This window comes from Notolepis coatsorum (assembly GCF_963971535.1).
Source record: "Notolepis coatsorum genome assembly, chromosome: 14".
NCBI lineage: Eukaryota > Metazoa > Chordata > Actinopteri > Aulopiformes > Paralepididae > Notolepis > Notolepis coatsorum.
Window position 1 is genome coordinate 7,676,044 of NC_140178.1, and position 13,594 is coordinate 7,689,637.

At 44.1% G+C, this 13,594-nt stretch overlaps 1 protein-coding gene across 2 annotated transcripts in view; it reads right to left on the reverse strand.

Annotated features, from left to right (window-relative positions):
• Positions 1-13,594, reverse strand: part of fmnl1a (formin-like 1a) — a 67,428-nt gene that overhangs the window by 33,098 nt on the left and 20,736 nt on the right. For both annotated transcript variants that reach the window (XM_084329563.1, XM_084329562.1), the window contains 9 exons: positions 13,396-13,545; positions 10,279-10,387; positions 8,554-8,630; positions 7,662-7,755; positions 7,112-7,186; positions 6,364-6,474; positions 3,414-3,563; positions 1,997-2,098; positions 396-936 (listed from right to left, as the gene is read on the reverse strand). In XM_084329563.1, coding sequence (XP_084185689.1) covers positions 396-936; positions 1,997-2,098; positions 3,414-3,563; positions 6,364-6,474; positions 7,112-7,186; positions 7,662-7,755; positions 8,554-8,630; positions 10,279-10,387; positions 13,396-13,545 — 1,409 coding nt within the window. The remainder of the gene's footprint in view (positions 1-395; positions 937-1,996; positions 2,099-3,413; positions 3,564-6,363; positions 6,475-7,111; positions 7,187-7,661; positions 7,756-8,553; positions 8,631-10,278; positions 10,388-13,395; positions 13,546-13,594) is intronic.

A 13,594-nucleotide genomic window follows, 5' to 3' on the forward strand; every position in this document is an offset into this window, starting at 1 on the left:
TGAAGCATGTCTGGTATTAGGGTCATGTCTATCATTGGGGTGAGGGGGGGGGGGGGGGGTGAAGGACAGGCGTGCAGCAGGTAACAACGTCAGGATCTCTGTGTCACAGGTAGCAAAAGACACATCTATGTACCAGACTAGTTCATTACACTGGTCCTTTTGAAATCCTATGGAAAGCTCTCTGGCTGCACGTTAGCCTAGCTTAGCACAATGAATGGAAGCGGACAGTGCCGGTTAGCCACCCTATAGGCCATTGTCCAACTAACACCTCTCCTCCCGAAGGCTAACCCGGCACTGTCCGCTTCCATTCGTTGTGCTAAGCTAGGCGCTAACGTGCAGCCCAGATAGCTTTAACTACTGAACACACACAGAGAGTGGCGTGTTCTTCTTCTTACCAGGCGTGGTCGGGGCTCCGGGGGGGGCTCCGGGGGGAGGCGGGGGTCCGGCGCCGGGTGGGGGAGGAGGTGGGGGGGGACCTCCTCCGGGAGGCGGCGGAGGGGGAGGAGGGGCTGGGGGGCCACCGACCCCAGGAGGAGGGGGAGGGGGAGGAGGAGGAGGGGGGGCACCAGGTGGAGGTGGAGGTGGAGGTGGTGGAACTCCCCCTGAAGCGCCAGGCATGGGAGGAGGAGGCGGAGGAGGAGGCGGAGGAGCAGAGCCGGGGACAGAGGCGGCCGGGACCGGGACCGGGACCTGGACGTACTGGACCACGGTGGCGGGCAGCACCTGGAGGTCCAGCGCCCCCGAGGCGGTGCGTCCCCGGCGGATCAGGCCCCGCTCCTGCAGCTCCTGCACCCGGGCCTCCAGCTCCGAGTGGCTCTGGGAGGAGGAGGCCTGGCTGAGCCGCTCGCGGTCTCTCTCCCGCTCCCGCTCCAGCTCCCGCTCCCGCTCCCTCTGCTGCAGGCCGCTGACCTGGGAGCACGACTCCCGCAGGCTCTCCTGGAACAAACACACATGTTTTTTTAGTGATGCACCGATGAGAAAATTGTGGCCGATACCGATAACCGATATTAATATTGCTGTTCTGGTGGATACCGATATTTACCAATGTCAATATCTCTGTATAGAAAACACTTTTTTATGATAATCAAATTATTAGCTATTTTCCAAAACGCATTTTTCTTTGTACTTTTGTCATTTATTTTCAGAAATTACTGATATTTTTAAACAATTTAAGACAAAAACATGTTAGAATAAAATATATATAATTAAAAAACTTTTTTTTTATTAAAATCTGCTCCATTTTGATATCGGACCGATACCGATGTGTAAAAAAAAATTACCATATCGGCCGATATTATATCGGCGGCCGATATATCGTGCACCACTTGTTTGTTTTGAATGCTTTTGAAAAATGTTATCCACCAATTAAATAGTAGTAGTAGTAGTAGTTTATTCAGTCATCACACAATACAATATACACAATCATTTAACAATATTTGATTCAGGCAGTGACTGAAAAGGTACAGACTGAAGCATAATGCTTACAGTATGCAGGTGCAGCTCAATAAATTAGAATATCGTGGCAAAATCTATATATTTAGCTGTATATTGATGCAGTCATTTGTGCAAAAGGAGCCCCAACCAAGTACTGAGTGAACATACATGAACATGCTTTTCAGAAGGCCGACATTTCTATATACAAAAGAAAAATACATTATTTTTTTGATTGGTGATACAGAATTGTGGGCTTTCATGAGCTGTAAGACATAATCATCCAAATTAAAACAAATAAAGGCTTGAAATATTTCACTTTGCATGTAATGAATCTATAATCTACGAGAGTTTCGCTTTTTGAATTGAATTACTGAAATAAAATAACTTTTCCACGATATTCTAATTTATCGAACTGCACCTGTATATGCCCGTCCTATATTCTTAACAAAATGTAAGACTCCAAAACAGTATTCTAAAAGAAAATAACAAAAAAGATTATCAGGACATGTACACCACTTATTTTAACATGTAGAGTAGACACTTGTTTTAAGGGTGCCGTTACCTTGAGCAGCTCCGTCTCCTTGGAGGCCTGAACCAGCTGAGTCTCCAGCTCAGAGATCCTCTCTCCAGTCTGAGTCTCAACCTCCTCGATCCTGCCAGTCAGCTGCAACACAGAGACAACACTTCAGGAGAGGAGAGGAGAGGTGAGGTGAGGTGAGGAGAGGAGAGGAGAGGAGAGGAGAGGAGAGGAGAGGAGAGGAGAGGAGAGGAGAGGAGAGGAGAGGAGAGGAGAGGAGAGGAGAGGAGAGGAGAGGAGAGGAGAGGAGGAGAGGAGAGGAGAGGAGAGAGGAGAGGAGAGGAGAGGAGAGGAGGAGAGAGGAGAGGAGAGGAGAGGAGAGGAGAGGAGAGGAGACAGAAGGAGAGGAGAGGTGAGGAGAGGAGAGGAGAGGAGAGGAGAGGAGAGGAGAGGAGAGGAGAGGAGAGGAGAGGAGAGGAGAGGAGAGGAGAGGAGAGAGAAGGAGAGAAGAGGGGAGAGGAGAGGAGAGGAGAGGAGAGGAGAGGAGAGGAGAGGAGAGGAGAGGAGAGGAGAGGAGGAGGAGAGGAGAGGAGAGGAGAGGAGACAGAAGGAGAGGAGAAGAGAGGAGAGAGAAGGAGAGAGAAGGAGAGGAGAAGGAGAGAAGGAGAGGAGAAGGAGAGAGAAGAGAATAGTGTACTATGCAATATGGCAATCAGGGTCAGTATTGATCAATAAGAGTATGAGTACTGACCTAGGATCAGACCGGGTCACATGACTATATGAACCTCACTATGACTGGTCGCAGATCAGCGCTCCTGCTTCGAGATGCTTGATCAATACAGTGTGGCGGTGCTCTAAACACCACAGCTCCTGCCGTGTACACGTATTGGTGGCTGACCTGTGTTCTGAGCCCCCTGCTGTGTACATGTAGCTGTGTTGGAACTATGTGTTGTTCCCCTGCTGTGTGTACACATATTTTTTTTTATTTGATTTGACTACGGATCCCCATTAGCTGGTGCCATAGCAACCAGCTAGTCTTCCTGGGGTCCAAAAAAAAAATACAAAAATACAAAAACAATTATTATTGCAAAACAAAATGATTAAAAGTCAGTACTCGACACACAATGCATAATGAAACTAACAATTAAGATGGCTAAAAATTAAATGCGAGCAAAATACTTTACAGAGTGTTAAATACAATTTAAGATAATTCTTTTTTTAAAGTGAATCTACTGTAAATGCAGCAGAGGTTTTGAAAGCAGGTTACTCCAAAGAGTTAATGATCTAAAAAATAACAGATCTCCTTAAAGCGTTGCTACAGGTATTGGTGTCTGACCTGTGTGTCCAGCTCCACCACCTGCCCCCCCCCCCCCCCCCCCGGCTCCCCACCACCACTGACCTGTGTGTTGAGCTCCTGCAGCTGCCCCCCCCCCCCCCCCCCCGGCTCCCCACCACCACTGACCTGTGTGTTGAGCTCCTCCAGCTCGTCCACATGCTCCAGGACCTGCCCCTGGCTCTCCGCGTCCTCCAGCAGAGCGCCCACGTCCATCACGTTGTCCAGGTACGCCTGGATCTGAACCAGCAGCTTCTCACTCTCCGTCGTCTTCAGATTCTGACACACACACACGCACACACACATTAGTTATGCCTTCAAGCCTTGAACTCCAAGGGCGGCTGAGTGGCGCAGTGGGCAAGGCGCTCGCCACTAACGCAGGAGACGCTGGTATTATCGAGCCCGGCTCTCGGCGTTGCTACCGGCTTGGCCGGCCGGCCGGCATACTAACACAATTGTCAGTGTTAGAGGGTGGGAAAGCCGGTGGGTGGGGGATTGTTGGACGTTGTGGACAGCGACTCCTACAGGTCGGTTGGGTGACGCCGGTGCGGCGGAAACAGGAAGTATAGCGGGGGCAGCGTGAGCCTCCCACTCGTTACTCCTCCTCGCCACCGAGAGATCGAGCTGCTGCGGTGAAAAGATGCGACAGGCTGCCTCCCTCGTGTACCGGAGGGGACGCCTCGTTGCTTTTACCAAGCGGTTCGTGCGTTTTGCGAATCTGATTGGCCACCACTGACGTTTCTTTGACGTTTCTGGTCATGTGACATGTGCGCCCAATCGTGTGACGGCAAGTTCTTTGGACGGTTAAGCTTAGGCGCTCTTTCGAAGTTGGTTAAGGTTAGAGTTTGTCTTAGAGCAGGGCGATAGAACGCCAGCCCTGATTCCAAACTCTAACCTTAACCAACTGCGAAAGAGTCGCCTAAGCTTAACCAGTGATAAACTAGGCGCTAGGTAGTTTGCAGGCTGTTCGACGTGGAAATGGGCTAAGACACTGCTCGTCATGCGATTGGGCGCACATGTCACATGACCAGAAACGTGTGTGGCCAATCAGAGCGCAAAACGGGAACGCGGAAACACTAACCGTTTGGTAAAAGCATAGACGTGGAGGGGACACGTGATGCAAGGCTTCTATCCTACCTACAGCCGACCAGTGGGAGGCATAGTCTAGCAACGTTCAAGACAGGGGAGGGAAGAATTGGAAACACGAAATTGGGATGGGAGAAACATTTTAAATGGGGAGAAAAAGTGGATAAAAAAAAAGAAAAAAAGCCTTGAACTCCTTCCTCTCTCACCTTTTATATAATTTCTTTCATTTTCTTTCTACTAAAACTGTATTGTTTCTTTTGCTCTGTAAAGTGTCTTTGAGCATTCGGAAAAGCGCTATACAAAATTGATGTATTATTATTAGTTCAAGTTTCAAGTTTTGTTTCATTCGTCACATATAAGGTACAGTACATTATAGTGAAATGCTTAGTTCTGTGTGAGCCCCCTGAGATTGTGCTTCATACAGTACAAAAAGTTAAAAGAATAAAGACCAAACACTATATAAATTATACAATATACAACTAAAGTACAAAATAAAGTACAAAATGCAAACTTCTTTAAATGCTCAAATGAAGTAGTGCAAATATTTTTGTAATAAATAGATAAAAAGTGTCTAAAGTGAATGTTAAAGGTGAGTGTTTGTTTAAAGTGAGTGTGTGCATGTGGATGTTGAGTAGAATGGTTGGGTTGCTGTGGTTGCATAGAGTTATAAATACTTGAATTCACAGATTGTTATCCCACACAGCTTGAGATTCTCCGCTCTGTTGCAGAGTTTAACACCTTGATCTCCAACCTTTGTCAATCAAGTTGTACGTATTTTACTTGATTGTTATCCTTACTGGTCTCATTTGTTATGATTTTATATTCTGTGTGATTTTATATGCCTTTTTCTTTTTTCTGTATGTACACTGTAAATGAGGAAAACCTGCCTTTTGAGTTTAATTAAAGGTTTGAAATTAAATGAATTAGGCTGCAAATATTGGCACAGGTTCGATACAAGGTCACACACAACGAAATTTACCGAATTTACCCAAGGGGATCAATAAAGGAATATCTTATCTTATCTTATCTTACACAGTGTGATCTATGGGTTTTAACCCTTTCACTACCGCACTACCAAATGGTAGTTAACCGTCTGTAGTGTGGTAGTGAAAGGGTTAAGGTAGAAAGACACTAGAGGATTTCTTTCAGACTTCTTTTTTTTTTATCCACTTTTTTTCCCATTTTCCATATTTTCTCCCATCCCAATTTCGTATCATCCAATTCAACCCTCCCCTGTCACGAACGCTGTTTCTTGCCTCCCACAAGCCGGCTGCAATGTGGACTAAGTCATACATAGCACAAGTCCCCTCCGGTACTTGAGGTAACAGCAGTCGCATCTTTTCACCTGCGCAGCTCGATCTCTCAGTGTCGAGGAGTAACGCGTGGGAGGCTCACGCTGCCCCCGACACTTCCTGATTCTACTGCGCAGGCGCACCAACCGACCTGTAGGAGTCGCTTGTTCACAACGTTCGATCCCCACCCTTCAGTTTTCCCTCCCCGTAATACGGCCAATGTGTATTACTGCGGACGACCAGCTAAACTGAAAAACAATGTGGAGAGCTGGATTCGAACACGCGAATCCTAGCGTCTCCACACTGGTGGCGAGTGCCTTGCCCACTACACCACCTAGCCGCCCTTTCTTTCAGACTTCTTAAACTTCTGTGACCGAAGCTGCTATATCCTCCCAACCAAACATTCATCATCAGAGTTAAGTAGAACAAAAAGGTTGCCAGGAAAAATGTCTTCTACCGTTTACGTTCTTAATATATATATATATATATATATATATATATATATATATATATATATATATATATATATATATATATATATATATATATATAATATAATATAATATAATATAATATAATATAATATAATATAATATAATATAATATAATACAGAATGGGTTGGAGAGTGATGGGCAACCTTCGGAACGAAGAAGCCACCTGATGATGATGATGATGAGACCAGAGGAAGAGAGACTCTTACCTCCAGGTACTGGTCCAATCCCTGGCGAGTGAACTCGTACTGCAGATGGACACGGAAGTTCATGTTGTCCACCGAATGGACCGCGATGTTTATGAACTGCATGCAGGCCACCTGGAGGAGGAGAGGGACGAGCACGTTAACCATCAACTACCTGGAGGAGAGAGCGAGCACGTTAACCATCAACTACCTGGAGGAGAGAGCGAGCACGTTAACCATCAACTACCTGGAGGAGAGGGACGAGCACGTTAACCATCAACTACCTGGAGGAGAGAGCGAGCACGTTAACCATCAACTACCTGGAGGAGAGGGACGAGCACGTTAACCATCAACTACCTGGAGGAGGAGAGGGACGAGCATGTTAACCATCAACTACCTGGAGGAGGAGAGGGACGAGCACGTTAACCATCAACTACCTGCTTGGTTTATCCAGGAGCCTGAAAGGAACACGCCAACCTTTTAGGAAATGAGCTTACCGTCTTCTCCAGAGAGAGAGAGACAAGAAGATAGATACCAGTTTCCTCTCTGTGCGTTCAGTAGAAAAGCTATCTGGCTTGACGTTAGCCTAGCTTCGCACAATGAATGGAAGCGGACAGTGTCGGTTAGCCTAGGCATTGTCCAACTTTATAAATTTCCTCAAGGGGATTAATAAAGGAACACTTGCCTTGACTAATGAAATGATAGTGAAATTAAACTATTCCTCAGACCCCCCGGTCACAATGTAGCTAATTAGTAACAGTGTCCCACCTACCATGAAGTCAATGTTGCTGTCATCTTGGGTGAAATATTCCATCAGTTTCTCAAACCGGTTCCTCTCTCTGCTCACCTAAAAGACAGAGAGAGAGAGAGAGAGTGGAGATATTTACAACACTGACGTGCACTTCCGCCGTTGGCCACACGGGGGCGTAAGAACTGATATCCATCACAGGGCACACAACACAGTGTGGAGATCATAATATCAGGTATATTTACAACTTCTGCATTGTGTTCGCAATTTAGAAATGTAAGACATTGTTTGCATTTTGAAATCTAACACAGACACACACACACACACACGTGCACAAACACACACCTCACTCTAGCAGCTCTACACGAGCTATAAATACAAGCGGTGTGCATTGTGACTGTGTGAGAGCGGTGGTTCATGTTAGTCATCGGATGAATAAGAAGATAAGAGGAAGTCAGCGATGGTACAGATGACCGAGGGAAAAGTCAAACATTTAATAAATTAAATAAATAAATGTTAAGAACAAGAATTATGATGGCGACAATAATAATAAAAAATGGCACAGTAGCTTCACCTCTTTGAAGTTGTCGAAGGCAGAGAGGATGATGTCGTGTCCTCCTTTAACCAGACACACCGCAGCCAGCAGCTCCAACACCAGCGCTTTGGTTCTGTCAGAGAGAGGAGAGAGGAGACATCAATCAATCAATCAAATGTATTTATATAGCACGTTTAAACATGACGCTTGTCAACCAAAGTGCTTCACGTAGCTAAGCTAAGAACAAAGAAAAGTATAAAATTAAAAATTAAAAAAACAATCAACGGATAGACAAAGGAAAAACAGAACAACACGTCAACAAGTACGGCAAGAGTCAAAGTGAGTCAGGGAAGGCCAGGCGATATAGGTGGGTTTTGAGTTTTGATTTAAAAAACTCAATGGAGGGGGCAGATTTAATGGACATGGGGATGCTGTTCCAGAGGTCAGGGGCTGCGACCGCAAAAGCACGCCCCCCCCCTAGACTTAAAGTTAGACCTACGGGTGGTTAGGAGACCCTTATCAGCCGATCTGAGGGCCCTGGCGTTGGTATAGGGGGTGAGGAGGTCTGCTAGGTAAGCAGGGGCTTTACCATTTAGGGCTTTGTAAACCAATAAAAGGACCTTGAAGTCTATTCTAAAGCGCACCGGGAGCCAGTGGAGGGAGGCAAGAACAGGGGTGATGTGAGCTCTCTTCCGGGTACCCGTGAGCAGTCTAGCGGCAGCGTTTTGGGAGAGTTGTAGACGGGCTATGGTGGATTTATTTAGTGGTTCTGTTACAGAGAGAAGACATGTTCCGTTACAGAGAGGAGACATGGTTCTGTCACAGAGAGGAGAGAGGAGACATGGTAAATGGTGCTTTTATATACTGTACATGCTACATGCTATGTGCTACACACTACATGCTACGTGATACATGCTACACGCGCACTCACCTGGAACTCCTGCTGTTGAGGCCGAGGGTGATCTCGTTGACACAGCGCGGGTGAGTCATCACCAGGTTGAAACCAGACTGCGAGAAAAGGGAAAACATTAGTTTAGTTTACTCAGTTTATTTGATCATCAGGGACAGTGCACATCAATCAACAGTTATACATTTATAAATGAATACAAATTTAAAACTGTAAATATGCCAACATTAGCAGGGTTGCTAGTTTTCAGTTGTAGTCCCTGGGCTAGATGCTTAAGCCAGAAAGAAACTGAAAAAAAGATGGACATTAAAGCTAATATAAAAACAGTTTCAAACATATTTTGTAGGGCGGTCAGGTGGCGTAGCGGAGATTGCGTTAGTCACCAACGCCGGAGATGCTGGGTTTGAGCCCAGCTCCCGGCGTTGTCACCAGCTTGGCTGGCCGTTCACCGTTCACACTAATACAATTGGCAGTATTAGGGGGTGGGGAAAGCTGGCGGGTGGGTCCTGGGCGTTGTGGACAGCCAGATCTGGAGAGAGGTAGTGCGGCCTTCCACACGTTACACTCTCCCAGTGAGAATCTGCACGGCCAGGCTGGCTGCCGGCTGGCTGCACATGCGTCGGAGGAAAGCATGTGACAGTCTCCGGCCTCTCGGACCAACAGTAGGGGGGGGTGCGCAACAACCAGGAAGGGGGTTGGGAATTGGCATAACGACTAACAGTGGGATGGGAGAAAAATCGGAAAAAAGGAGGGGGAAAAGAATAAAAAAATAAATAAAAATAAAAACATATTTTGTACATTCATTCACTAGGCATTCATGCATCTATAAGAAAATAAAATAAATAAAAACAGTGTACAGGGACAAATCAAAGCCCATACATTAGCAGCTGTACAGGGAGGACTGATGTGTTTAGAAAAGGGTCAGAAGACACTTGTGTTTGGTCGCTGTGTGTGATCAGTGATTAGTGATCAGTGATCAGTGTCCACGCCGGTCGAGGAGGAACAGATTGTTAATTATTTTGGTAGTTCATGATGAATATGGTGATAGGACAGATATAAGAATATGGTGATAGGACAGATATCATATGAAGATATAACAGATATAAGAATATGAAGATCTTGACAGATATAATATGAAGATAGGACAGATATAATATGAAGATAGGACAGATATAATATGAAGATATGACAGATATAATATGAAGATCTTGACAGATATAATATGAAGATATGACAGATATAGGAATATGAAGATATGACAGATATAATATGAAGATATGACAGATATAATATGAAGATATGACAGATATAATATGAAGATATGACAGATATAGGAATATAAAGATATAACAGATATAATATGAAGATATGACAGATATAATATGAAGATATGATAATATGAAGATATGACAGATATAATATGAAGATATGACAGATATAATATGAAGATATGACAGATATAATATGAAGATATGATAATATGAAGATATGAAGATATAATATGAAGATATGATATGAAGATATGACAGATATAATATGAAGATATGATATGAAGATATGACAGATATAATATGAAGATATGATAATATGAAGATATGACAGATATAATATGAAGATATGATAATATGAAGATATGACAGATATACGAATATAAAGATATGACAGATATAATATGAAGATATGATAATATGAAGATATGATAATATGAAGATAAGACAGGTATAGGAATAATGTTAATAGAGGTCTCACCTCGTAGTTCATGATGGCTCGCAGACACATGATGCACACGTGCACGTCATCCCTCTGGTTGGGGACCTTCTTATGAGTCCGCCTGGTGTTGACCAGTGTGTGGGTTAACCTGGTATATAAGAACCAGAGTGTGGGTTAACCTGGTATATAAGAACCAGAGTGTGGGTTAACCTGGTATATAAGAACCAGAGTGTGGGTTAACCTGGTATATAAGAACCAGAGTGTGGGTTAACCTGGTATATAAGAACCAGAGTGTGGGTTAACCTGGTATATAAGAACCAGAGTGTGGGTTAACCTGGTATATAAGAACCAGAGTGTGGGTTAACCTGGTGTATAAGAACCAGAGTGTGGGTTAACCTGGTGTATAAGAACCAGAGTGTGGGTCAACCTGGTGTATAAGAACCAGAGTGTGGGTTAACCTGGTGTATAAGAACCAGAGTGTGGGTTAACCTGGTATATAAGAACCAGAGTGTGGGTTAACCTGGTATATAAGAACCAGAGTGTGGGTTAACCTGGTGTATAAGAACCAGAGTGTGGGTTAACCTGGTGTATAAGAACCAGAGTGTGGGTTAACCTGGTATATAAGAACCAGAGTGTGGGTTAACCTGGTGTATAAGAACCAGAGTGTGGGTTAACCTGGTATATAAGAACCAGAGTGTGGGTTAACCTGGTGTATAAGAACCAGAGTGTGGGTTAACCTGGTATATAAGAACCAGAGTGTGGGTTAACCTGGTATATAAGAACCAGAGTGTGGGTCAACCTGGTATATAAGAACCAGAGTGTGGGTTAACCTGGTATATAAGAACCAGAGTGTGGGTTAACCTGGTACATAAGAACCAGAGTGTGGGTTAACCTGGTATATAAGAACCAGAGTGTGGGTCAACCTGGTATATAAGAACCAGAGTGTGGGTTAACCTGGTATATAAGAACCAGAGTGTGGGTTAACCTGGTATATAAGAACCAGAGTGTGGGTTAACCTGGTATATAAGAACCAGAGTGTGGGTTAACCTGGTGTATAAGAACCAGAGTGTGGGTTAACCTGGTATATAAGAACCAGAGTGTGGGTTAACCTGGTGTATAAGAACCAGAGTGTGGGTTAACCTGGTGTATAAGAACCAGAGTGTGGGTTAACCTGGTATATAAGAACCAGAGTGTGGGTTAACCTGGTATATAAGAACCAGAGTGTGGGTTAACCTGGTATATAAGAACCAGAGTGTGGGTTAACCTGGTGTATAAGAACCAGAGTGTGGGTTAACCTGGTGTATAAGAACATGAAGACATGACAGATATAAGAATATAAAGATGGGACATATATAAGAATATGTAAATATAAAGATATGACCAATATAACCATATGAATACATGACAGATATAAGAATATGAAGATAGGACAGATATAATAATATGAAGATAGGACAGATATAATAATAGGGAGATAGGACAGATATACGAATATAAAGATGGGACATATATAAGAATATAAAGATGGGACATATATAAGAATATAAAGATGGGACAGATATAAAAATATGTAAATATGAAGATATGACAGATATAAGAATATGAAGATAGGACAGATATAAGAATATAAAGATATGACAGATATAAGAATATGAAGATAGGACAGATATAAGAATATAAAGATAGGACAGATATAATATTAGGGAGATAGGACCGATATAAGGGCAGGAAGACAGGACAGATAACTACTGAATGTGCAGTAGAAATTCTGCTATAGGCCTCCTATTCAATATCAAAATGAAATACAGTATAAGGTCTAACTGACCAACTGACAGACGTAGACCAGCTGCTGGTGGCAGGCCAGTCTCCTCCAGTGAGAACAGATCACTCACACTTCAGTGCCACAGGTTCCCCTTTACTGTACGTGACCCTGCCTTAGCTTCTACACACAGTCTCAGTCGTGTCCGGGAGAGACACTGTTGGCTGTCGCAAAAGATCCTTTGTGGTCAGAACATGCATGTGGCACGGTTCCCACAGACATCGCTAAATGAAATTCAAGGACTTTCCCAAGCACTATTTAAAATCTGATCCATGGCTTAAAACCAATTTCGGACAATTAGTTACACTTTACATAAAACATTTATATTTCTTGATTCAGAACAATTTTATAATGGATGAACAAAACTTTCAATGTGAATGGTTGATTTGAATTTCAAGGACTTTTTAAGCACCTCCTTAAAAGATTTGCTGTTTTGGGCGCCCCAGTGGCGAACCACATATCGCGCTCAGCCGCGACACGGCCAACCCGGGTTCGATTCCCGAACCCGTCGTTATTTGCCGAATGTCTTCTCCCCACTCTGTCTCCCATTCCTCCTCTATCTCTATCTACTGGACTGCCCAGTAGAAATAAAGTGATAAAACGCAAAAAAAGAAAATCTTAAAAAAAAATGTAATTAGCTGTTTTCAAGGAATGCCTTGATTTTTTATAAATTTTTTAAATCAAGCACAAGAACTTCAAGGAGCTTGTGTGAACCCTGAAGTGGTCTCACAGTGCTTCCTACTGGTCCTCAGGTTATGTGTGGTGGTGGTGGTGGTGGTGGTGGTGGTGGTGGTGGTGGGCAGACCAGAAGACATGTCCCTTGTAGAAGTGGAGCAATCTTCCATTTACTTAGGTATGTCTTTTTTGGCGGATTTTCAGAAAATAGGGCTCCGGGCTCAACAGGTTAAATGTATTTGCTCCCCGTGTTCCACTTTGGACTAGATCCCTGAAGCCCTACTCCGGACAGGCCTATAGGTTTCCTCGTCACGCGGGTTGGGTCACCTAAACGCTTTAATGCGCCTACGGAATAAACAAAGGCTAAAGCTGAAAGGATGTGTATCAGTGATAATCAAACCGGAAACAAAAGAGGCCCAGTAAGATGTTAGATCCTAATATGAAAAACTATGTGATTTAATGTTCTATGCCTTATCTTGACTTTGTCTTACTTTGCTGCACTTTTTGATTTTGTGCCAATTGTATGCCAATTTTGTGCAAATTTTATGCCCGTCTTTCTTTGCTGCCGTGAAGCGCTTGGAGCTGCAAATCTTGTATGAAAGGTGCTATTACAAATAACGTTTATTATTATTATAATTATCACGGGGGGGCGTGGTTCCTACCTGACGGTCAGGGCGCGGAACGTGGGCGCCTTGCCCATGCCGTGCGAGGACGAGCTGTTGGCGCTCTTACTCAAGTCTTCCATCGACCTCTCTGGAGCCTTTCCTCTCTCCGCCAGCGACCCGCCGTTCTCCACTGCCTCCGTGTCGAACCTGTGATGATGTTCAAACCGGCACATAAATGGTAAATGGTGTGTTTATA